The 27,449-nt window shown below is 34.1% G+C and overlaps 2 protein-coding genes, 1 long non-coding RNA gene and 1 pseudogene across 3 annotated transcripts; 2 read left to right on the forward strand and 2 right to left on the reverse strand.

Annotated features, from left to right (window-relative positions):
- Positions 1–525: 525 nt before the first annotated feature.
- Positions 526–3,145, reverse strand: LOC121237452 (annotated as a pseudogene).
- A 2,498-nt stretch (positions 3,146–5,643) lies between these two features.
- Positions 5,644–6,563, forward strand: LOC121237454. Its single transcript, XR_005934920.1, has 2 exons — positions 5,644–5,827; positions 6,257–6,563. It is a non-coding gene; the product is annotated as an uncharacterized LOC121237454 (long non-coding RNA).
- Positions 6,564–15,545: 8,982 nt separating this feature from the next.
- Positions 15,546–20,896, forward strand: LOC121237455 (putative anthocyanidin reductase). The gene is given in 6 exon segments (XM_041134189.1): positions 15,546–15,706; positions 18,970–19,137; positions 19,249–19,466; positions 19,547–19,706; positions 20,114–20,324; positions 20,390–20,896. Coding segments are annotated over 6 exon segments (1,056 nt in total). The 5' UTR covers positions 15,546–15,561; the 3' UTR covers positions 20,544–20,896.
- Positions 20,897–22,184: 1,288 nt separating this feature from the next.
- On the reverse strand, positions 22,185–24,581 carry LOC121237456. The gene is made up of 2 exons (XM_041134190.1): positions 23,381–24,581; positions 22,185–23,035 (listed from the first exon to the last, which is right to left on the reverse strand). Exons 1-2 carry the CDS (start codon positions 24,060–24,062, stop codon positions 22,404–22,406), a joined length of 1,314 nt encoding a protein of 437 aa, XP_040990124.1. The 5' UTR covers positions 24,063–24,581; the 3' UTR covers positions 22,185–22,403.
- Between the last annotated feature and the right edge of the window lie 2,868 nt (positions 24,582–27,449).

The following is a 27,449-nucleotide window of genomic DNA, read 5'->3' on the forward strand; positions in this document are numbered from 1 at the left end:
TTTTAGATATATGTTGAGTGTTTTATAAGAAACTTATAAGTTGAATGAGCTATATGTGCGTGCAAGTTGTAAAAAAGGAAAATAATTTGTCGATCAAGTATAAGGCGTGCAAGTTTTGTTCAATTTATTTCTAAAAAAGAGGATCTCGCTAATAGACTTTTACATGGTCTTGTGACTCTGATCTATTTTTTTTTAATTAATTGTACGATAATTGCACGTCTTCAACTTGTACCTGACATTACTTTTAAATCCGGCCATCATGGACAAGGCGTGTTAAATTGGTCAGTTAATTTTCTCATTTTCTTTGATGATCTTTTCCAGCTACTTGAAGTGAGAACTCACTGTTTTCTTGGATTAGATTCCTATGTATTTTGAAGAACAAATGATGCAAATTGCATTTGGGACAGCATCATAGGACTAAAACCTTTTGTCAAATAATGGACAGCAACATATGATTATATTATGACTATAAATTTATAAGTTTCTATTATATCGATACATCGATTGTGCAGTAGGATGGTTTATTGGAGCTTTATTTAAGGAAGAAATACACGAGAGAGATCATAGATATATTCTCATCCCAAGAGCTTTGCATTGACAGAGTCATATATAGTTAATTATAGCAATACTGGATCGACAAGCAATGAAGTGACACCCTCTCTCAGTACTCCTCCAAGATGTGTGTACGCATCTTCATTCTTGTAAAGAAGATCCATTGCACGTGCAAGATTGAGAATCCGCAAAAGGAGAGGCATTGGAACTTGAGTAGGTTTAAGGAGCTCCTCATTCATATCCTTCCATGCATTCACAATCTGCCTCTGAAATTCTTCATGTACCTCTTGCTTTGACATACCATGCTGCTTCATATAGCATTGAATGCCTGAGACAACGTGGCCTCTTTGTTGCTCAAACTGCAAAAAAATGTAATCCAACAATTTATTGGTTTCGTATAATTTTGACACACACAGACACATCTATATAAATTTGGAAACGAGGGGACAAGTTGTCTATTAATTATAAGTACATCAGTGGAAACAATATCATCCATGAGCCTGTTTATGATTTCTGCTGCTTTAACCATCCTAGGGTGACTGAAGACCCAATCGAAGGCTTCCTTTGTTGCGATGTCTCCCATGCCAACAAAAGATAAGGTTGTGGCAATGGAGTAACCACATGATACAAGTGCGTTATTCATATACTCATCGAACGTGGGTACATAATGTTCATTAAACCATTTGGCTTCAACAAAGTAGGCTTGAACTTGATTCTTCATCTGGTTATAACAAAAAACAAACGAAATTATTATGCCTATAAACCCCATTTAATTCAAAAAAGATTAAGCCAAAGTGAATTGATAGTGTCATAGACTCGTATGTATATACCTCTTCCTGAGCATGGTAAACGCGGTAGAACCTTCCTTCCTCGGACATCTCTTCCTCAATTTCTTCATAAACATCCAAGAGTGCTTTATAGATCAATTTCATGTACTGTGGGAGTTGGTCAATGCAGTTGATATCTCACCTGAAGGTATTTGTAAAAAGAAAAAAAATCGATCAAACAATATTAAATCTTGACTTCAACATCAGAATGTTGAAGACACTCTTGTTCCAATACAAGTGCCAAACCTTTTAACTGTCTGTAAAGAGCTCGAGTTCTTCTAATGTACCATAGGAATCAAATGCATCATCTATGATTGATATCATGCAAATTATTTTGGTAAGAATCCTCCTAGCAAGAGCGTATTGGGGTTCAAAGTACACTCCTAAAATCCATAAGTACACCTCCACCACTCTATCTCGGGCGAAAGATAACTTTGTCGCGACGTCTAAATCTTTCCACCACCTAAGCATGCAAAATAATCAGTGGAAATCTACTCCTTACTTCTTGCATGCCTGTAAGTACAAGATTAACACCAACTTTATCATGGAGTGCGATAAGTAAGATGAACTTAATTACCTTGAGATATGGACAACTTCCTTCTGGTGTTGTCTTTGCAGTATGTTAAAATCTAACTTAGCTAAGTTCGACAAAACCTCATTAAATGAACCACTTTCTTGGTAGATAGACAAGTAATGTCTCGCCTCTAACCTTGGCAAGCACTTTCGAAGGGGCCGCTGTAAGGCACGACTTACTTGTGCAACAACAGAAGGATTTGAATTTGTAGTTACCATCGACTCAAGGCGAGCGGTAGTAAAATCGAGTGCCTCATCAAGTATATCTTCTCCATGCACCCTCATATGCGAAGCTTCATACAAGCATAAAATGCCTCGCACATCGTCAATAAGTGACTCCCTGAAGTTCCCCTTGCTGTCGGCCTTGAACTTGTTGAAAACATCTGCGTTACCACCCAACACATGATGTGACCTATTTGAATGTAGGTTAAATGATAATAATGAGGTCATGAGATGAGTGCATGCGTACATACTTCAGCTGCTCAGCACAAGTACAAGTTTGCAGCTGAAGTGAATTTCCTAAATAGTCGTACAATTTATAGAGATAAGTTGTTGATCAATCTGATGAACTTGAGCAATTTAGAAAAAAGGACTAACCGCTTGGAATGTTATAACCTTGTTGCCTTAGTAATCGAAAACGGAGAGCAACTATGTAAAGGCCATGACCAGAGATTTCTGGTTCATCTTCAGTGTATGAATAGTACTTGTGAATTTCTTGTAATGCAGAGTCAATCTCACTTTCAAAATGGTAAGATACACCTAAACGCTGGATCGCATCGATCAACTCTAGCTTTTGTGATGGTTTATCGACGGGAGCCATCAGCATTCTCTGCACTTCTTCCTTAAGCTTCTGGACTTGCTCCAAGTTCCCGTAGGTTTCCTACAATAGCAAATGAATTTTGTGTTTCAAATTAAGATTATTTGTGTTAACAATAATATTACTTTAAGATTCTGGCATTTGATACAGAATTGAGAAATAATAAGGAAGTTATTCTGTAGTCTAACATATCTTTTGTATATACCATGGAGTTGTTAGCAAAAGATAGGAAACGATCTCCCCATAAGCTAGGACGATAATTTGCTGTTGGACGATTTACCACAGAATTTGAATTCTGGGTTTGAGCAGAACTTGCTGAAACTGGAAGAGACATTATTCTGGGAAGTTAAGAGCAGCACTTGATGTGGATCAGATGGTGCAGTTGGCTGGGGTGAATGAAAAAAGTTATGGACATGGTATGTACTTATAGCCGATGATTCAGCTTATAAGGCAGCATCATGCATTTGAGTTATTAATTAACAATTTAACGTGATACCAAAATTACCTCAAACTTCTGTAGATGCGTACGTGATTCATGTGGCCAACGTCTTGTATGTGGACCACATGCATGCATAGCCGCACACAAGGTATATGGACATCTAGATTAAGATCAGCTTTCGGTGGTTAATGGCCTCGATCTCAAGATTAAGAGCTTATGACATAAAAGCGAATTGAAGTCTTCCAATTTCTGACGTCATAAGGAATGGACACTATTTTTACACTAGTATTCCAAAAGAACTAATCAAAAGTATAATTGGAAGAGAAATAGTCATTGCAGTCTTGAAATACAGTGCAAACACTTTGAAAAAAATGAATAAATAAGGAACCCACATGAAAGAAAATTTAATTTTTTAATAGTTAACTCCATTCTTTTTCAAAGTAACTGTACGATACTTGCGCACTTTACAATTATATGTAGTAATATTACTCATCATATAAAACCAATTTATAAGAGAGGGTTATCTATTACTTTATAGACTTTTTTTTTATTTTTTTATTTTTGGTACTCTGAGGGCTAATTTGTTATAAAGACAAATTCTAAGGAGTTGACAGAGAAGTATTTCTAAAATAAAATAATGATAATAAACAATTCATTTTTTTCAAACTTCATCTAAAATTACATATTAAAGTTTAAATCACAAATGAGTAATTTTACATACAACTTTGAAGTATATAAACGCCACGTAATCGCTTTGAAAAAAACTGAGATACATTATTACAAAATTAATTTTTTTTCATGTAGGTCTCATATTTTATTCACTTTTTTCAAAGTAATTACACGATGGTTACACCATTCACGGTTACAAATATCTTTTCTAATCACAAATATACTCGATTATACCCAGCCAAACTCATGCATGCATTTTTATCATTTGTTTTCCAAAAAAAGGATAAGTGTGCGCGCGTGTATATATATATATATATATATATATATATATATATATATATATTTGTCAATGTAAGAAACCATCTTTGGGTATATTTAAAGCTTCAATCTAGAAAGAAAAATGTTGGTTGCAAGCGCATGGTGCAATTGGCATGCCCACGTCAGGTGTGTTTTTCACCCGTTTGCTTTTTTATTCTTCGTTTCATTTTCCCCTCCCCTTCTCTTCATTTTGTTCCATCTCTCTCTCCCTTAAAATTTTGTCAATTGTAATCCATCTCCATCTCATTCTCCTCTCCTCGCGTCGATCCCTCTCCGATTTCACTCCCTCTTATTTCTCCTCCAACCGACCTCTCCCTCTCCCTCTCCCTCTCCATTTCGTTTCCCTCCCCATCTCCGTATAAACAAACATCCACTAGGGTAAACACTTAATTCAACGAAGAAAGAAAAAAATCCCATCAAAATTTCACGATTGCAAACAGGCATGCACGAAAGCATTCTAAACAAACTTCAGTTACTATTTTTCTTTCTTCTTTTTCAAGTTTTGGTGTTAACGCACAACCATACACACCGAACCAACATTCTACAAATAAAAGTAAGACATAATGAGAAGAATGAACAAGAAAAAAACAGCTCTTCATCAAAATGATTTGAAAAATCAGAAAGCATATTAATACCAGAATTAAAAGCAAAAAAAATAAAGGAAAAAAAAACAAATTTCACACTCATGACCATCTGGGTATGGAGCTAAAATAGTATTAGAACTGGAAAAAAAAAAAAAACTTGAAATGTTGCTTTACAAATAAACCCAAAAACATAACAGAGGTGTCAAACACAAAAATCATAAACCCAATCTTGTGACCGACCGATCAATAAAAAACAATGCAGAAATAAAGGGAAATCCAAAAAAAAAAAAAAACTTACTCAGTAGATGGATCTATTTAAAAATCCTAGACCAAAAAATACAGAACTAGCCTAGACAAGATAATCAAAGAAAGCTATATTCCTATTCAACTGCCTCTTTAATTTTCTCGCACTTTCTTAAGGAAAAAAATCAGGAAAGAAAACAAAACCCAGGAAGGTAGAATCAAAAGAAGAAAGAGAAAGAGAGAGGTCTTAAAGGCAAAACATTTGAGACAGAAACAAAATGTGTGTTCTTCTTTACATTCGAAATGTGGTCTTTCTCACCTGAGGAAGAAGAAAAATATGCTTTGCTACTCGCCCGAAGAAGAAGAATCTGCTCTGCTTTACTTCCAGCATTTTTCTTTTTTTGTTTTTTGTTTTTTGCTTTTTTGCCTTTTGTTTTCCATTTTTTATTCCACGTATTAGGGACTTTTTGATTTTGAAGGATGGGTTTGGATTAGTTTTTAGACACTGATTTTGAATTGATTTGGGGTTTTGGGAGCTTTGTTGAATGTTGTTGGTGATATACATCTGAGAGTTCATGAAAGTGGGTTTTATCTGATTTTAGTTAATATGGGGCAATGGAAACAAATAAGAAAGGTTTATGTTTTGCAAGCTTTTGTAAAAAGAATTATGGCTTTCTGGATGAATGGTTGAAGTCATAGTGCACTTTTCCAATTTTGATTTGGGTGTGCATGGCGTTTGATCAATTAGCAAGACGTCCATTGCCTTTGTTGCTGTCTTTTTGGCACAAATATTCACACATAAAAGGTGCTTAATTTGACTATAAATTCATTGCAAGCTACCATCACTCTATAAATTCATTGTTGTCATACCTCTCTTTTTAACCTCTCTTTTTAAATTGAATGGCATTTCAGTTCTGGACTTGTTTGGCATATATGGATCATTGGAATGATATATGCATATTAGCACCCCAATGTAATCTCTTGAATGTTTGATCATATGTTATTGCTTTCTTTGGTTCGCCAACTACTAGTTTAATTGGTTTGTGTTAGCTAGGGCTTTGGGTTTTGATTTCCCTCTAGCTCTGCAAATGAAAATCTGTTGGCATTGTTTTGTTTTTCTTGGCTCAATCTTAATTAGTTATTTCAGTTCCAATTTTGGCAAAGAAACTGCATACTTTATATGCATCCTTTGTGCTTTTGAAATCAGTTTCTTATTGAGTGATTGCTGTCTCAGGAATCAGATAATGGCAAGAACTTGGTTGGCTCAAAGATTAAGGTTTGTTCCTTGACTATAGTTACTTTAAGTTGTTTTAATCAAGTACCAATAAAGTTCTGGTTTTGATCAACTGTTTTTGTATTATGTTATATAAGAAAATGTGTGTTGATCACACATTTTGTATATGCAATTCTACTATGTGGTAATTTTGTTGATACATGTTAATAAACATTGAAACCAGTACTCTAGCAAATTTTGATTTAGGGTGCTGAGAAATAAATATATCCTTCCATAGAATAACATATGGATGGATAACATTTGCAGCTGCCTTTTGTTCTAATTGATTAACAACTATGAAAGTTGAAATTTTGAAACATAGGGTAAAAGAAGCATGCATTGGGTTGACAGGTTTTGTGTTCTCTCCCTGTCTTTCTCTTCGGTTTCACGTTCTTGGGTGAAATTTGTGTGAATGATTATCTTGCTTAGTTGTTGAAACTTTGTGAGCTGCCAAAATCTATATGTTGTTTTTGGTCTTTTGTGAACTCCAGTAACTGTTGTATGGATATTTAGGCTATAAAACTGGACCATAAATGAAGTAGGAGCTGGTTCGATCTGGATTTGTGGATTATAAATGAGGAAATTACCTAGGTTCAATATTGATTAAGTTCCTGTGTTTATTGATTTCTTTTATCTCCCATAGGATATAAATCTGAAACCATTTATGTAATTTATTGGCTTAGAAACTCAATCAATACTTCAATACAAAGCCTTTACAGTATACACTACTAATGCTTTCGCATGGGCTTGAATTTCTTGGGGATAATTGGTTATAAGGTCTAACTTGCGAGATTACAATATGATTATAGTTTGCTAATTCTACAATGTTATAAGGTCTAACTTACATATGTAGATGTAAGCATATAGAGCAACTTGTGCACACTTCTATCCTAATTTTCAAAATTTTTTTCTTTTTATTTTCTACTTAGGTGTTTCTAATGTCTTCATGTCTATTGGAGTAGCACCCTTTTGATTTCTACAAATATCTCAATAACTCTATAAATTATAAAAAGAAAGTATCTCAAAACTATATGTAACCTTTCCAGGTTTTGAATTGTGCGCATCACTTCATCTTTATTGGAGTAGCACCCCGTTTCACTGCAAAACACCTCAGGGTAAGATGTTTAATATCCCATGTGTAGTGGGTTCAGTTTACAAAACAAACACAATATTTCGTCGTTAAGTTTGTTTACTTTAAAAAATAATTTCATTTGAGTAATATTCTTAAGTTTTAATTGAATGTTATATTTTGGTTTTGAGGTTGTTGTAAGGGGTATGAAATGCAGTGTAATTCACAAGTATATATTAAATATTGATTATGCAAATCACTTAAAACTCCCATGCAATGAGAAGCTCCCAAGTATAATATTAATACCCACTACATAAGTTAGTTCATCCCATTAGAATATTAGAAGAGCTTCCACCATCGAGTTTCATGTTATAAGTTGTTGGAGTTTGAAGGCCATGAGATCAACTGCCTGACAGTACTATCCTGCAGCTTTAGGAGGTGATGAATGGCTTTATATGCATTTAATAGCAGTTAGGTTGGATTTTTCTATCATTTGCTATTGCTTTTCAACTTTATTTTTGGCATTAATTTAGTCATACTATAAGTGGAAACATCAAAGGAATGTGGAGAGGGATCTCTTGGTTTGGTTTAAAGTACTTGATCAAAGTTACAATGGTTTTTAATCATGATTATAGTGGTCAGGTGTGGTATAGTCAATCTTCTGAGTATGTAGCCAAGAAAAAATGTTAGTATATTGCATCATTCCTGTATTTTTAGGAAAGTTGAACGCTTGTTGGATTCTAGCTATAAACAGAATAGGGTATGCAAATAGATGGCATGTGTGGAGATTCCCCTCCCTTACAACATTGAGTACATGGGAATTTGTGAGCCAATTTTCCTGTTACATGAGAATTCTTTCCAAACTTATCAATTTTCAGTGGTGGATTATCGTTTTCTTCTTTTATCGTGTTTTGCGGTTATTAATGTTCCAAGCTACGATTCAGTGAGCAGCAAGTTGTAAGTTTCCTGGATGAACAATGAGAATTGTTAATTTATTCTCTTAACAATTCTCATCAGAAGTTGTAAGTTGCAAGTTGTAGGTTCTTGTATTTATTCTGTTAATAGTTCTCATAAGGGAGAATGTTGCTTCTTAAGGGAGTTTTAGTTTTCTGAAATTGTAAGTTGCCTAGATGAAGTAAAATAGCGATCCAAAATATTTGTTCTGCCAGGAAGATCTCTTTTGTATTTTTTGCTTAGGAAGATCATTTTCTGTTTGTGTGCATTTTCTATTTCTAGGATTAGGATTATCAACATCATATATATATATATGGCAACATATCTATATATATGAGAGAGAGCCCAAGTAGCATTTCAAGGGTCTCTAATATGAAGTGTATCTTAGATATAGTTCATCAGGATTAACAAGTACTTAAATAATATTGATTGAAGCTTCCAAACGCTAATGTTATTCTTTGTTTTTTTTCATTTTTGTCAAACCAGCCCAGGACTCCCTAAAGAACTATTTTGGCTATACAAAGGTGAGGTTTTTATCTCTCTCTCTCTCTCTATATATATGTATATATAAGTTGTCATACACTAATATCCTTGCATATATATATATATATATATATATATATATATATATATATATATATATATGTATATATATTGAAGTAAGAGTTGTACAGATCTCAATATAAGAACTCTCATCTCCAAACTTATTATCTCCTAATGTGCTTGATTTACTAAAGGGTAGAACACAAGTTTTAGTTTCATGAACTTAGTTAGAAAATTGCAATTATAATAGAAAGGATGATAATAACTAATAATAACTAAAAATTCTGAGTCAAATTCTTTTTTAACTTAACCAGCAAATGCTAGGAGATACTTGCAGATTTTGCTTCTTATAAATCGGAGTGCAAATATATAGGTTAAGTAGACTATATTTTGAATTTTTTTTTTTATAGTTATCAAACTAACTTACACTACTTCTTGTCAAATATTAAAATGGATTCATTTTTATATGAAATTGTTAATCACTCTTTCTTGGTGATTTACTTGCAGAATTCATGAGATCTTCTAACATTATTAAGGTTTGAAGTGGGAGATAAAATACATAAAAATTAGTGGCTTTTACAATGTTTATGAGCATTTGATGCTGTTAAGAAAATTCAAATGGGAAGCTAGATAGGGATTTAGTTCTTCTTCAAAATTATAGGATTTGAAGAAGAAGACTAACTTGAGAAAGTGACTGGTGATAGGGTTGAGCTAATTTCTGTATACTCTTCATGAATCAAGTTATTCTTTTTTTAGTTCATAAAGAATATACTAATGCTACTTTTTACTTCTCTAGTACATGGTTAGTTGATCTCTCTTTAGATGACACATGGAGTACTATCAACACTTGGTCACTTAATATTTTCTCATTGATGTAATGTTTTTAAGTTTTGATTGATATTTACTTCTTTTTGTGCATTCTTAAGTACTGGTTGCAAGAAAGGAAAGCAAAATACATACATATATTTCTTCTACTTCCACTTCTAAGTATTTATTGCTCAAGTACTTGAGGAGTTAAGAATCAGATCCTCCAGCATGTTCTGGGGATGACACTTGCAGTTTCAAACACACACTTGTATGTGTGTGTTTTTTGCACTACATCAAATCATTTTTTCTTTGGAGAAAAAATTCATGTATTTGCTTTACAATAGGCTCCTTATAAATAATCCATACTATTTATCTAGATTGCGTTTACTTGTGTGGTATTTCCCTGTCTTCTTCTTGCTTATAGGGGCCAAGCTGCTTATCTGATGAGATACCCAAATTCTGCATAAAGAATATTCTATGACTCTGTGCCAGGTAACACCTTTTATTGTTGTGGATGCTTACATATGTCAAATAGACCCAATATTGGGAATCCAATGCTTAAATCATCAAATTTTTAATAAGAAAAACATCGGATTATTTGCTACCCGCACTAGCTAATCCAAAACCATGGCATCTAAATCGGTCATTTATATCTTTAAAAAGTTGTACGTGGATTAGAATATGAACATGCACTATAGTCGATTGCATATGCAAACTATTTCTATCTTCCAGGTAAGCTTTGATGAGGCAGTGTTAGAGCAACTGATTTGTCTACCTTTTCTCTATCTAGGGTTCTCCATAATTATTAGGTGGTATTGTTTCTTCTTTTCTCTTCTAGTTGATAGGTTTATAGTTCTTTTAACTTTTGAAAGGCCCAGTGGCAAATTAGTGTAATTTTTAGCTTTATGTGAATGTTATTTAGGTAATCTTTAATTTTTAGTGGCAAATGTGTTTCAATCACATAATACTTTGCTATAACTTTTTTTTCCTTCTCTCTGCCTCTTTTGGTTAGAAGCCATACATCTTCATAAAGTTTCATGCTCAAAATTGGGAATAAAATGGCTCTACCTCTGCACTTACTAGGATTGTATAGAAGTGTGAATACAAAGATTTTATACAAGTCAATATTATTGCAATTATATAATAACTTCAATTTATCTCTCATTATTGAAGTGTGAATTGAAAAATTGTAAGCTGATAATCATAGGAACTAAATATTAGTTTATTTATGCAAATATTTCATGTTTAATTTGGTTCTCAAATTATCTCCTCTGCAACAATGACTATTCACTTGGCAAGAAATGAGATGACATGTATTTTATGGATGTAGGTTCTTAACCAACAACTCATTAAGTGGGAAGTACCTCAGTGGGTATTGGACAGCAAGAAGAACTTGTGAGTCAACTTTAAGCTAAGTTTCTTCATTTCATTTGGCTGTGAAATTTTCTATTCACTAGAGGATTTCTTGCTACTATTACTTTTTTTTTTTTTTTTTTAATTTTTGTTTTCTGGGTTGTGAGATTGTGAGACTCATTTGATAAATTGTGACATTTTATTCGATTTTCATTCTTTCTTAGTTAAAGAGGTACTGCATGCCTTCTTTGTACTATAATGACCTTTTTGGGTGTGAGTTGGGAAGAACATACATTCATACATTCGTATTGATGTCAATGGAGTAGTTGGTTGTGTCATTTTAAAAAAGTATACATGAAAAACAAGAAATATTATGGCAAGTTATATGCATTAAGTTTAAAGGAGTCAGCAAAAAAAATAAATGTAGGCTTATTGAATATTGATACTTATTTCTACCCTTTTTAATATTAAGAAGATCTTCTCTTTTTAATCTTTTCTACTAGTGTATTTAGAAATAAACCAGATTATTTGTAAGTCTGGTTTTGTGCTTCCCACTTGTGCAATTGTTTATTTGAGCAAGAACATATAATTTGGATATGTATTATATTTTTTCTGTATTCTATTTTATGCATTTTTTTATTTATTTTCTGAAACACATTTTCTGGCGAGTAAAATTTGCCGAAAATAATTTTTTGTGGCATAAACGTATTTGCGGCCATTTATATTGTCGTAGAAAGTTTTTTTCGACTAAACGTACCTGCTGGAAATCAGTAATTACGACGATAATTCAAAATCGCTGGGAAATATACATTTCCAGTGATTTTATAATCGCCGTAATTGAATTTTCAGTTTTGAATATGCAATTACGACGATCTGAAATCTCTGGGAATGGATTAAAAGCAACGATTTATCAATCGTTGCATCTAGATATTCAAAACTGAGAAATCAATTGCAGTGATTCCAAAATCATTGGGAGTATACATTTATGGCGATTTTATAATTGTCACAATTTAGTTTTTAAAACCGATTAGTCAATTGCAGCGATGTTTTGAAAATGCTGGAAATGCGTATTTGCGATGATTTTAATCCTTTTGGAGACGATAAAAAATCACCGGAAATAGTCTTTCCCAACGATTATGAACTGAATCGTAGATTATAACTGTGGTGATATTTTGTACTTTTTGCGACAAATAAAATTGCCGGTAAAGATAACCTTTTAGCAGCGATTTTTGGCTTCTGTTGGGGTAGATCAGAAGTGGAGGTATAATACTGGCGAACGTGCAGCGAGGTGTAAATCACTGGGAAAAGTCAATGGCGGTGATTTATAGGAATTTTCCTAGCATAAATAATCGCTGGGAAAAGTCACTTCCCTTGTAGTGAATAATAAAATATTTATTAACTAACTCTAAGTTTATCATTTTTCAAAATTATATTATCAATTTGGTGCGTAAAAAAGTACACATAGTAAAGTACTTACATGACATAATTTAGTTTAAAAGATAAATTTTAAAATTTGATTCTTACAAATTAAATCTTACCATTTAAGTTATGGATGTTATGCTCTACACATTGACTTGATAATAGAATAACTTTTTGAGAAATGAAAATGATATAATAACAACTATCCCATCTCATCTAAACATCCAAATGCCATTTAAACACAAATATTTTTCAATTTCAAATTTTCAAATTTTTTATCTAATCATTACTTAATTATCATTACAATTTTTTTAAAATTTCAAACAAAAATAATAGAAAATTATAGTATGACTACCAATGTGCCTACTCATATTTTATTATTATTATTTTCTTAATGGTTAAGGAAGTGACTATTAGTGAATTTATATATTTTTTTTATTTTTTTCTTAATGGTTAATGATGTTTAAAAAATTATTAAAATAAAAAACTCATTTGTACTAGTATGTACATTTGGTGGGCACATTTGGTAGGCACCCTAGCATTATCCAAAAATAATTCATCCTTTCTAAATAAAAAAAAATATATATATTAAAAAATTATATTCTAACTAGATTTTAATTTTATAATTTTTTATTCTATTTATTCTATATTCTTTTTCAAAATCTTATAAAGATTTTAACTCAAATTATTTTACTATTCTCTATAAATTATCCCATTACTATTCATAGATATTTTATCTCATAGTAACTAAACGAGGCATAGGTATTAAAACACAATTCATGTACTTTGAGCCGTTGATAGGACATTATTTTTGAATTAAAGTAGAAAAAATATTTTTTTAATATAAAATTGTAGCAAAGTTGTAGAGTTTTTTGAAGGATGGGAAATGACATAGGAATATTGCCTGGAAAAGTCATCGATTTCAATTTTATTTTATTTTTATTTAATTGTTTAGAAAGTATTTTTCAATGAATTTGTGAAATTTTTTTAAACGTTTAAAAAAAATACTTAAAAATAGAAACGCACGAAAAAAAAAAAAAAAAAAAAGCATTGCACTTCGGTAGAGTCCTCGAATGCTACTCTCGGTAGCTCTAGCACGAGCCTTGAAAAATATGCCACCACTCCGCACCCAAACAACTTGATAAACCGACGCACAGCTAGCTCTGTCAATTAAGCAAGCAACCATGTAGAATGCGTTTCCAAGTTCCAACCAATTTCTTAACCTCACTTTGTGGGTTAAAAGCGTTTTTTCTCTAATTATCACGTACACGGCACCAAACAGCAACTTATTCATTGCCCAAAAAACCAAAACAATTTGTAACACTCCAAAAATATTTGATAAAGAAATGCACTCAAAATAGCTTATTTCGAAGGAAGTACCTCCAAAAAATAGAGATAGAAGAAGAAGAAGATGATAGAAAAGAAAATAAGAAAATTGATTTAAATTTTTTGTCTACCGATACAAGTGCCTCCTTCTACTACATATATTGACTTTCCTAACTAGCTCTTGAACCATAGGCCAACTTGACCAAATAGTAGAGGTAAAGCAACTAATAAAATTCAAACAAACAATAAATAGGCTATGGCCCAACTTAACAAAAAATGCAAATAAAAGAGGTGATGGGTTTGGCCCATAGACTGAGCCTAATTACTAAACTCTTATTACCCAATTTAAACCCACTATGACTTTAGCCCATACTGTCACTACTACATATGTGTGACACAATTTTATATCTTTAATAAAATCTCAGCAGTAAAAGTTCAATTACAATCGTCAGATTGAGGCTTTGAGCAATTTTATTTTGAGATAAATCATATGGACAAATTTTATATTTAGGTAAATTTGGTCACACAGCCCTTATATTATATATATATATATATATATATATATATATATTTGACTTTGGATTAACTTATGTTTTGTTTTATAGAATTAACAAATTGTGAATAAGGATCCATATTCTGCCTTGTAGGAAGACTTTCTGCTACCACCCAAAATTCTTCACCTTGTTTGGCAAATTCAGATTCCAAAACTTTCTCCAAAATAATTTCCACTCAGCAACACATGAACTTTCTGCTTTGTCCTTTTCAATAAATAAATTCACCGTTGTTCGTATGATAATCAGATTTAACTGCATTATAATAACCATTTTTAGTACCTTGCCAAACCAGACTCAACGAGACTTCATATTTGTGTTAATGTATTCAAGGCTTCAAGAATGCAATTTTTCTCAGGTACGATATTTTTGAAGATATTAATAAATATGATGCATGCATCCCTAAACAAATTGCTTGATGAACGAAAATGCATGGGTGCATGCCAATCACAAAAGTGACGGTTTTCAGTTTATTTTCATATTAAATATTCTGTTTATATATAGCATGGAATAATATTTCTGAAATCAAAGTTTGCAGTATTATATCAGGTTTAGATCAGAGGCTCGATCTGGACCAAAACAATAGCATGCACGTCGAAAGCCACAGGTTCAAAGAAGCAGCATCGATCTCAAATTAATGGCAACCATGGCTGCACTCTGAGATTCTCTATCCCTTCTCATATCAGGGGCGAAACCAAGAAATTGAATTGTGGGGGCCTGGAAAAATTATAACATTGTTTTTTGGGGGCAAAGTTTATTTTTATAAATTAGTTTACTTTAAGTAAAATTAAAAGGAAAGTTAAAACTTTTGCAACTTTGTGGGGCCGAGGTTCCCCAAAGCAATACATGTTAACTTTCCGCCCATGCATGCTCACGTCCTACTTGTGTTTTAATTAGCAAGTGTGCATGATATGAATCACCCTTAACTTGTGGCCCAACAGAGATATATCGTGTGGCCCATCTGTGACATGTATGCCCATCTGATGCGTTTCACCACTATATATATATAAAGGTTCAGGTTCAGGTACATGACCTACATCACATATTTGCAAGTTGTGTGGTTGTTTCTTAAACTAATACGTTTCGTACAAATTAATATATACAATATTATGACTTCATTTCACGTTCATCCCTCATAGACAGACAGACACGACTGAAAGGTTGGTAAGGGGATTGGTTCCTTTTTAAATGCTTCTATCGCCGTGATATTCAGAGAGTTGAAGGAAATGGAGGGTTTGGAAGGGATGGCAGTGGAGGGCAAAAGAGATCAGGGGTCTCCGCCGACGACGACATACTGTGTTACTGGTGCAACTGGTTATATTGGGTCTTGGCTGGTGAAGGCCCTCCTTGATACAGGCTACCAAGTTCATGCCACCGTACGGGATCCTGGTCAGCTTTAATTTCTTACTCAATGTCTCATAGCTATGACTTCCTTTTTCTTTTTTCTTTCTTTTTTGGATTGCTTATGGATTCTAAGAAGAGACTGAGAGGGTTAATGTATGTTTTCGTTTTGATGAGAGAGAGAGAGTTATCGAGCTTCATTGACTTGGAAATTGGTGAAGGAAGGGTCAACAACTATTTATTTATTGCGTATTAATTAGAGTTTGCTGAACTTTCAAAAAAACTTAAAAAACTATTTCCTGTTTTCAGTTCCAGAAATGAAAAATTCTCTATCCACCACTATTCACCACCTCATACTTCACACTCTATATACTATATCCTATAAAAAACACTTTAAAAAAATTATAAATATAGTGTATAATAGTAAATAGTAACTGATACATAATAAATTTTTATTAAAAAAAATAAAACGATTAATAACATAATTAATATTCGTGGTTCCTTTTTTTCCATTTCTTTGAGACCTATATCTTATTAGAATAGTATTACAAAGCAGTCACTGTAGCTGTGCACACACTACGTGGCTACTTCTAGTTTTTTTCCCTTTCCTCACTTTCTCTCTCTCCCCCCTCACCCGATTCTCCTTCAGCCCAACTCAGTGCCGCCATCAGCGACTCCCCCTCGCGCCGGCGACCAAGCTAGCCACCACCGTTCTCCCCCATGTGCAGCTTTCTCTCTCCCCTGCGATAACCCAACCGAAATGAGTTTCACCAATTTCTCTCCACTTGCGCCGCCGTACACGGCCACCCAGGCCACCGCACCTCCACCGCCTCACACTCGCGACCACCTCTCACAGACTCAACCACCACAAACCTCCCTCTCCCTCTCCGTTGCACACGTAAACTATCCATAAAATGGGTTTCACACTAGCTCGAGGCCACCGACAGCCCTATCGCTACCGTGTGTCGGTTCTAGCCCCACCGAGCACCTCCCCTGACTACCACGACTCCTCCCAGAGCACCTCTGAGCTAGCCCCTCTCCCTCTCCATCACACACACAAACTACCCATAAAATGGGTTTCACACGAGCTTGGGGCCACCGACGGCCCTATCGCTGCTGTGCGTCAGTTCTAGCCCCACCGAGCACCTCCCCTAACCACCGCGACTCATCCCCAAGCCAGCCAAGCCATCCACCTCTCTCTCGGTCTCTCTGTCTTGCCCTCCACCTCTCTCTCGCTTTCTACCTCTCATCCATCATCTCTCTCTCTCTCTCTCTCTCTCTCAGTCCGGTAGTTTGAGAAATGTATAGTTTGGATGATGTCACGTAGAGTGTGCAAAATGGCTGCTCCCAAACAATGGTTACTCCCCAGATTAATACATCTTATTAAGAAAACACAGCCAAGTGAGCCCAAATTTTCTTGCGTAAATGAAACCAACCACCCAGGTCAGGTCTTGGAATTCAAGTGAAGAAAGGAGGAAGATCTAGTTGGGTTGAAGTTGAATAAAAGTGGAAAAAAACAAAAAACAAAGACCAACAAAATGAAAACTACAATTATATATAAGAGTTTTGCTACTCATCATTCTCACATATCACATATCATGTTTTTTTTAAAAAATTTTAAATTTTTTATTAGTTTTATTCTTTTTAAACTTATTGAATTTTTCTACTCATCATCAATATACCACACATTTAGTAAGAGAAAAAAATAAAAAAAATAAAAAAAAAAGTATAATGTATAATGTGTAAAGATGATAAATATAATTTTTCTATAAAATTCTGCTACGTACAAGCAATTTGGTGCACCCAAGATGCGCATGAATTTGACATCATCACTTTTTGTTTTTATTTTTTGTTTTATAATGAAAAACAACGTAGAAGAAGAACAAAGGCTCTGTCGTAAATGTCATTTCTACCTTTCCAGAAAGAATAAAGTGTTTGTTTTTCTTATCAAGAAATAAAGTCTTCGTTCTTCCAGAAGACCCTTTTTGTTCTTCTTCTTCATTCCTCTACCCTTTCCAGCATAACTTGGCACACGAGATCTCCAATTGTTAGTTTAAACATGTCACGCCTGTTCAAACATAGTCTGGGTGTTTCTCTCTTGTTCCTCAGCCTCCGTCAGCCCGTTTCTCTATTTCTCGATGTTTAATGTCCTAAGACTTATATATCGAAAATAGAAACAATTTCACATTTGCTAAATAATTATTCTAGACCCAATTAAAACCCTTAGCATCGACACAAAGCAGAAAGCTCAATACATTTAGCTAGTAGGTTGTTCATTTTCTTCGAGAACAAGAAGTGAAATACCAGATGCATCTAAAGAACAATAACAACTAAAATACCACAGGAAGAGATGGAGTTATGTAGAACGAGATGGGAGAGGAGAGGTGATGGGGAGAGAAGGAGAAGAATGGAAGGGGGGAATGCGACGAGAAATGGAGAATGATAGGTTAGGGTCAAGGATCGAAAAGATGGGAGAGGACTTCGCAAACAAAAACTGAAAGGAACGTGGAGGAGATAGAAGGCAAATTTCGAAATACACCGTTTTGTACAAAATTTTGTTCCCTGCCTGCACAGCTCCCATCTCCCCAACTTTCTCTCTCATTTATGACCTGAAATGCCAGGTTGTGATTCGTCCGCAAGGTGTACCCGAAATCGCCTGACTATAGAATTTTTTCTTTCTATATAGGAAAAATTTAATTGTAAGTGATTCTGCGCATTAATACGTGCATTTATTTAATATGATTGGTCAAAAAGTAGATTTTATTAAAAACAATGCTAATTTAAATTTAAAATATAAAAATAATAATATTAGTATGCAGATTAATACGCAAACTTATTTATATATAACAAAACTCTTCTATATATAACCATGGTAACGTCTTAATTAGTTAAAAATCAATTTGAGCCCTTCTATGCATAGCCCATGATGCTGATTGGAAAGCCGAAGGGCGCAGGTTGGCGGTTCCTATAACCCATGGGCCAGATTGTGCTTGTGGAGTCATCGCATCTGTAGGCATTTTTCCTTTTCTTGCAAACGATTTTGTACGCTAATATTAAAGGTAAGGTATTCAATTTAGAGGACCTTTTTCTCTCAAATTTTTTTTTCTTTTATTTTTTTTCAATAAAAAAAATTATGTAAGTATTGATACTCGATTTGATACGCCAAACCGCTTGTTACTGCTCGTCATCTTTTGTCAATTCCAATATTTTTTATGATTTTCTATGTGAATGAAATATTACCCATATTTCATCTTCTTGGAATTATATATGGGTAATATATGTAGGCTGAACTGAAACCTTAATTGTCACAGCAAAGTCACTATCCCTATTATCCATGTGGACGGGAAGTGAGCGATTGAGATTGTTCCAGGCTGATTTGCAAGAAGAAGGGAGCTTCGATGAGGCTGTAAAGGGCTGTGATGGTGTGTTTCATGTAGCTGCTCCAATGCAGTTCAGCATTCTTGCAAACGAGCACATAGGTAATCCCATGATAACTAATTAATTACCAAGCTATTGACAACTTTTCAGAAGCCATTCTGTTGGATAAAAGTCGCATTTTAACACTCGGTTTCTCTTTTCTCAACTTGAAGACACTTGTGCTCAATCAGATATCATCAACCTTGCAATCAAAGGAACGTTGAACCTTCTCAAAGCCTGCTTAAAATCCAAATCTGTGAATAGGGTTGTTTTCACATCTTCCATTAGTACTATCACTGCCAAAGATAGCACTGGAAATTGGAGATCTGTTGTTGATGAGTCTTGCCAAACTCCTGTTGATCATGTCTGGAATACAAAAGCAAGTGGATGGGTACGTGGTTCTTCTTCTCCCACTTGTATTGCTATTTATGAAGCTGTTCTCTTATCTTATGTAGTGGTTTTTGGTTTCAGATTTATGTACTTACAAAGCGTCTCACAGAAGAAGCAGCATTTAAATTTGCAAAAGAAAATCATATTGATCTCGTCTCAGTAATAACAAGTACTGTTGCTGGCCCATCACTCACTTTGGATGTCCCCTCAAGCATTCGAGTTCTCTTGTCTCCAATAACAGGTGAATTTGCAATCACCTCTCAGTATTTCATGATGATAAAGCTAGCCCTACAAATCATGCCTGAACAAGCAAGCTAATTACCGATTACATTAGGGGGAAAAAACGATATCACCACATTTTCATTTGGTTCTTGGTTCTCCTCTTCTATACCTGTATTGTTTTTCTTGTTTTGCTCTGAATAGAATCCCATCAGTTATACGTACCAAGAAAATATAATTTCATGACATGTACCTTCCTGTAGTGTTGGTATTTGCAAGTCTATTACAAAAAAACTTGTTTACTTAATTTACAGCCAAATACATGTCTACGATTGGTTTTTCTGCATGTGAACAATACGTATTCTGGTTTATCCATATAAGATCTAAGTACTAAAATTTTCGAGCATGTTGAAATGATCATCTATACAGGAGAACCTGAGACCTTTAGGATATTATCTGCTGTGAATGCAAGAATAGGATCGATTGCTTTAGTTCACATCGAAGATATATGCAGTGCCCACATATTCCTTATGGAGCATGCTAAAGCAGAAGGTCGATATATATGCTGTGCCCAAAATTGTCAAATGTCCAAGTTTGTTGAGCATCTAGCTGAGGAATACCCCTGCTCTAATATTAGGTAGTTTCTGTGTTTAAAGATAATTTTCTTAAACTTGGTTATTTCCTCTGATATCCTTTCATGTGCAGGTCTGTAGAGAAAGAAGAAAACCTAGTCCCTCCTGAAATTTCTTCCAGGAAGCTAAGAGATCTGGGTTTCAATTACAAACACGGCTTACAAGACATAATACATGAGACAATCACTTCTTGTTTAGAGTACGGTTTTTTACGTCCTGCAAAGTAATGGACGATGCTATGTCGGTAAACTGAATCTTTCGATGCAAACTGGTGTAACATTAAAATGCGGTGGGGTATCTGGTTGCGAACTCTTGCAAAAATTTAGCTTAAAAATGCTATTTCAAAGAGCTCATGCTTTGAATCATTGTTAAGATAAATAAAATCCAACACAGAGCAATTGTGGCACTCCAGATGAAGGGTCTAAATCAAGGAGTCGTGTGTGTACGTCTGCTGCCAAACTACCCCCAACGCAGACATTCAAGACTGAAAATGATAAAAGAATTACCAATTAAATTTCCTCGATTCAGAATTTTATACAAAGTGTTCGGTGTTATAAGGAGGGTGGGTTAGCGTTCTACATGTATGAGTTGCATGTGTTGGATAAGTCAAGATTCAAATACCTCCAAGATTTATCTCATGCACCAACGGAACTCCAATACTTATCTGATATACAACAAACTGCAGTGTCTATCCCTCCTGATATATAGGAGTCATAAGGCTTTAGATAAGATTTAAATTGTGCATATCTACTTCATCTGTAACTATCACATACAATGTAAATATATATAAATAGAATAATACACACGGCAAAAGGCAAGTTAGCCTATTCATTCAAATATTTACAGCATGTGCCACAGAGCTTTAAATGCCGTACAGATGTTCCAGCAATGAAATGAAATGACAAATCTATAGGCAGGCAGATGTCCTTACAAAGGCCACTACAAAATGAACAACAAGAGATTTTCAGAAAAAGAATATATATAGAGAGAGATTGGGTTCCTGACCTTATCTTGAATTTTAGCTGCTCCTACACCAAGAGGGTTTAGTCTTGTTTAGATTTGAAATTCACCTTAACTCATTTAATCATTACAATTTTTTTAAATTTTTACATAAAATATAATAAATAATTTAATTTTTTAAATTTTAAAATAATAATAATATTAAAAATAATATTCTAACAATAAAAAATAAATAAATTTTGATGATATATTTTAAAAGATAAGATACATAGCAATTAAATGGATTTTGGTAAAACCATTGGGAGTGCTCTGTTCGAGGAAAGCGAGCCTAACAATTAAAGGGGTAAGAGAATATTCACAGAGCAAAATCAAACAGCGATGGGAACAGAAAGGGACAATAAAAAAATGCGAGGACAGTTAGCATATAACACATTTCCTTTCTTTTTGTCCTCTGCATTTGGAGTAACCTTTGTTGGAGGCATGAAACCCCACGACAAGGCCCACATGCCCTTTTCACACCATATATGCTAGCTGGCACTAAGCCAAAAACAGAGAGGCTCTCGTGGGTGACTGCTACCGCCCATGGAAATTTATCGCCATTACAGCCTATTTCAGCTCCCTTCCCCCCTGAGTTTGGATGCTTATTCAATACAACCTGATTCTATAGATTTCAGAACCATTAATGATTTCAGATCACTCTCCATGAAGGTATCTTTCATTTATTTTTCAGTACCTATTCAAATGATGTTATTCGACTTTAGTCACCAAAAATCCAATGCTAACCCTTTATTTAACCACGTACTGGTAGATGCAAAACACCTTCTTTGTGCAATATATAACTTCGAATGAGATTAAGAATATTCATAATTCTATTAAAAAACTGCATTTACAACGAGCACTTAATGAAGAGGAAGGATGCAAACATAGCAAGAGGCTGATACAATTAACCCAGAGAACTACAGAAGTACAAATCTTTAATCAATATATTGGCAAGTGACTAAGAGGCTTGAAGGAAAGATCTTCCACAGCAAAGAAATGGAGAAACCTTCAGAAGAAATTAATTTGGAAAACCAAAACGGATTCACATAACTTGAAAATGACAATGTGATATAACTTTCAATCTTTCTTCAGGGTTTGCAGATTACCACAAAGCAAGGAAGGAGGGCTCTAGGATTGAGCAAATAAAGTTCCTCAATATTGGAATAAAGACCCACTCTACCAGCCAATGAATCAAATCCTGTTTGGCCAGCCATTTCTTGTATGTTCTCCAAAGGCCTGTGAACCCTTCCAGCAACGACTCTGCAGACTATTAAGGCTTTCCTAACAGCTGCGTCTTCCTCAAGAATTTCTATAGATTCAACAGCTCTTCCACTAGTTGAAGTTGTGAAAACTCCTATTCCACCATTAAGCTCCTTCTTGGCAGAGAACCCATTTTTTATAATTCTGCAAACACTGCATTTTTCTGTTGCACAGAGGCTGGAGGCACCATTTCGACCAAGAGAACATGACACAGTTGTGCCATAGAACCTCAAAAGTTCGTTACCATCGGCGAGGCACCGAGGGTGTTTCTTGGGGAGTTTGCTGGCTTTGACCTTCACCATCTCCCTATATTCTTCAAATCGAGCAAGAGTTCTTTGCATATTATGAACTTTCAAAACCCTCTCGATCCGGCCAAACTGGTTCTCAGACTTCAACCAGCTTGTCCGGCATATAATTTCAACAATTTTCCTAGATGAGTCGCCTTCCACAAGTTCTGTAACTGTGAAGCAGAAAAATATAGTGAACAGAAGAATGACTAAGCTATTCCAAAATCTTGAGTAAACTACTTTAATTGGTGAGATAGTCCGAAGACCATCAAAGCAAGGCAAACAGTTCCTGGACATAAAGCTCAAAAAGAGAGTATCTTAAATTTGTTTACGATTCCTTTTAGTCTGCGGAGAGAAAGGGTTTGTGGTAAGGAACTCCTCAAGCATGGGGGCAAAACAAACTGAGGAAGAAACTCCTCTAGCATTTAAAAACTACAGATATAAAGGCAGCGACAAACTACAATCAAAACTAGGAATAAAATTAACCTCAAAAGAGAAAAATCTAAAGGTTTTCTTACCAGCATGCTTGGAGAGATAATGAGCTTCAGCAGCTTCCCATTTGCTGAACTGCTCTCCACATTTATGGCAAATCACTGTAGAAGACCCATTAGACTCTGTCTCAAGACAGACCCTATTGCTTGAATGAACTCCACCACCACCAAAAACAGCAGAACCCCCTAATCCATACCCTTCTCTATCTGATACAACAAAAGAAGACTTCCTTGGAGGAGTTGATGAGGTCCTAACAGAAGAATTAAAATAGTGCACTATAGGGTTGCCCCCAGGTCCAGGTGTCCCCGGCCTCAAAGTGCCCACAAACATTGAATCACCGCTACCGTTATTACCGCCAAGACCACCGCTTTCACCACCTCCACCACTAACCCCTTCTTGGAAACCACCAAAACCAGTGATTTTGAGCTCACACCTGGAGTTACTCAGTATCACTTCATGGGTTATTGGGTTGAGGAATTCACTGCTCCCAATAGATCTTGGACTGCAACTTGGTGGCTTCTCCAAATGTCTCTTACTTCCATGGATAACATCTTTGAGATTTGCTATTGACCTTGAACATCCAGACCTTCCTGCTTTTCTTGTCAAGATTGTGCTCAGTTGCTTCCTCGTCTTTGGGTCATGAACATCTGATGGCTCTGATTTGTTGCAGTGTAAAGACCTTTTTAGAGAGAACCACACTGTTGGCATATTTTCCTCCTCTCTCTCTCTCTCTCTCTCTAAGTATTTAGGCTACAAAGATTCACAGTGCTGAAATTCTTTTCCAGCCTTCATTTTCATAAGCACATTGCTTTCAATTGCTATTTTCCACAATGCAAGGCTGAACAAAAGAAGAGAATAAGAAGCCAGAAACAATGCTTTCTCTACAATAACTTTCTACTTTTGGCACAACACCCCACTTGGTTGAGATTTCATTCCCATTTTCCCGAAACTAATTCCACTTACCGAACAACTCAAAAACAAAAGAATAGTACTTGAGAAGAAACCAAACCAAATATTCATGCAACACCCAGAAAGAAAGTTCCGAAACTCTCAAGTACCATGCCGTTTTGCGGGATGCATTCTGGAAGCCAACAAACCATTAGGAACTTAAGAACTATTATCTAATATGGATGTCCATGACCATGAGGCCACAAAGGTGGAAGGAAGTGGGACAAATGGGCTCAAACCAGAAACTATGCACCCATTTTGATTTAGGAGATAGGAATTCAAGAATAATAAATATAGATATAAGTTATTATTGGGAGCATTTATTTCGCACACATGATGTGATATTATTTAGACCACACATCTCTCTAAGTGAGTACTGGGAACAATCAACTAGAAACAGCCATACAGTGAGTATAAAGTATACACTGTTATAATGACTTCTCTCTAACATTACCCATTCAAGAAATGGAGAATCTTTGGCTCTTGGGGAACATGACAACCAACCAACAAAACCTTGTTCAGAGACACCAATAAATGCTAATTACCGATGAAGACACAGTAAAAGACTTGAAAAAGGACAGTCCTCAGGCTGAATGGACTTGCTAAATTGAATTTAAGATGTTAAAATAAGTAGCAGGTTCATTCAGATGTTCTGAAAGATACGTAATAAGTTATAACTAGCAAGTATGTACACAGATAATATTTAGCTAAAACCACCATTACTATCGGAGTGCCAAAGCCCCTTCCATGGTCGAAAAGGGCAAGCTATCTTTGATTAGATCCATTGAGTGGATTCTGGGTGCATGTTTTCTCTTTTGCTATTATTGAAACGAAAAACCATAAGTGCAAGTTCAGAGATATCAAAACAAGGGTTTTAGATTTTTCTTAGCCTTTTAGAAAAAGACATTAATGAACAAATCAGGTAAAACTAATGGAGGTGAGGCGCCATTGCAAAGAGCATCGGTGCCCAATTTACTGCACCACTGCCTTTAATTCACAAGACTTAACACTAGCTGTTACTGTTTTATGAACGTGATTCACTCCAGTCAAAACTTAACCTTAACAAAAACAGTCGAATCTTGACCGATCTGTTTGGACAAAGACTGTGTTGGGATATTGTGCTGGATTAAGTTTTCTATAAATAATAATAAGTTGAAATTGTGAAATGAGTTATGTGGGATCTATTTAAGATGTGTTTGAATGTTAAAATGAGTTTAGATATATTTATGAGTAGTTAAAAAAGGTTGTGGGACGTTCTACATGTAAAGAGGTGTTGAGTTGAAAAAATAAATAAATTTTGAGTTGAGATGAGTTTAATGATTTGAGAGTTGGATGTTTGGATATTAGAAGAGGTCTAAATCTAAACCGAACTCAACTGAGCTGAATGCAGTCAATGAACCACATGATTATTTCGGTATTTTGTGAATAGCGATTTGAGTAAAGATATTTTATTTGATTTTGATAAATGAGAGATAAAAAATTAAATAAAATATTATAAAATAATATAAATATTTTAATATAATTTATATTTTGAAGTTTGTAAAAATTGTAGAGTTTTTTTACTTATCATCATTACACTACACATATGTTAAGAGAAAAAAAATAAAAAAATAAAAACAAGTATATGGTGTAAAGATGATGAGTATATATATATATATATATTTTTTTTTTTTTTTGAGGACTTTGATAATTCTAGAATTTTGGTAGTACAAAAACTCCCCAAATTAATTATATTACCGTTAGTAATTTTTGAGATAAATAGTAATTTTATTCCAATATATAAAACTAAATTAGTTATAATGTACCTAAAAATGTGAAAAGCATGAATTATTAATTTTTTGTCATTTTTCGTAAATTAATAAGTGAAAAACATAAAAGATCTGCTTTGTAGTCAAACCGGCCCAAAAGCTAGACGTTCCAAATCATACAGTCAAAATATTATGGGCCATTCCTCCCACATAAGAATAAAAGTAAATTTTTTAGGGCACCGTGATCGGCACTTGCTGGCCTACAGACTTGTTTAACTTGTTATTATGTACTGATGATACTTTATACAATGTTTGCAAAAATAAATTAAGTCTTAAGCTGGACACTTACTGACTTTCATTGCAAACCGTTGATTAATCCTTTCATGATGAAGCTAATTTTTATCTAACGGTCCACATCGGAGCATAATTGATCAATACAAGATTTGGCATGTTCATTTGAATAGTTAATTAAAGAACATTATTTTGCTGACTTGTGCATGCATGTTGAGTCTTGACTATATGGAATAGTACTTTGATTATTTCGGTTACAAGCTTCGTGACAGCCATTGACAAACCCATCATCTCCGCATACTCCAAAGTACTTCACAGATTTGGAGGGCCCCATTAATTTATACTTCAAGAACTTCACACACTAAAAAACGAAACAAAAATCGTGACTTATTTTGCATCTTAGATTCTGTCTTATTTATTTTTATAGATGAGATGATATAAGATGACTTAAAATAAAAGTTTAAAATTAAATAAAATATTATTATAATATTATTTTTATTTTGTATAAGAATTTAATAAAGATGTAATGATTAGATGAGATGAAAATTATTGTGAAAATAAACGAAGCTTAATCCCATTTCATTAAGAATATTTTTATATTTTCTCTAGATAAAAAATATAAATAAATGAATAAATAAAAGAAGGCCCTTATAATTTAGATTTATCTCATCCTTAAATTGTGGATTTAGAACAGTAATGAAACCCACGCTCCAAAACAAGTGGCAGTGCTCATTGTTAGTTTTGACCCACTAATGGAAGTGCACATGGAATACTCTTTTTGAATCAATTATTCTTTTCTTTTTTTTTTTTATATATAGAGAATTATTCTATTTTTAAGTTTATGGTAAAACACATAATTTATATCATTTAATAATATATTATTTGTAAGTTTTTAAAATTTTAAAATTTATATTTTAAATTAAATTATGTCATATAAATAATATGTGATATAGAAGCCTTATAATAATAGAACTCTGAATTAAGTTCACCAAGTCACCTTCAAATTTAATTATTTAGGTATTATATAATAAATTGGGTATTAATTGAAGTGTGTAAGAAGTATATTTCCCCACTAAATTTAAAGATTTGCGAAAATAATAAGAATCAT

This window comes from Juglans microcarpa x Juglans regia, chromosome 6S (assembly GCF_004785595.1).
Source record: "Juglans microcarpa x Juglans regia isolate MS1-56 chromosome 6S, Jm3101_v1.0, whole genome shotgun sequence".
Lineage (NCBI taxonomy): Eukaryota > Viridiplantae > Streptophyta > Magnoliopsida > Fagales > Juglandaceae > Juglans > Juglans microcarpa x Juglans regia.

Bases quoted from the DNA above. Each gene is read 5' to 3' on its own strand.
- LOC121237456 (XM_041134190.1), bottom strand. From the start codon at position 24,062: ATGCCAACAGTGTGGTTCTCTCTAAAAAGGTCTTTACACTGCAACAAA. The intron at 23,036-23,380 runs GTAAGAAAACCT...TCTGCTTCACAG, and splicing joins TTATCTCTCCAAGCATGCTG to TTACAGAACTTGTGGAAGGC.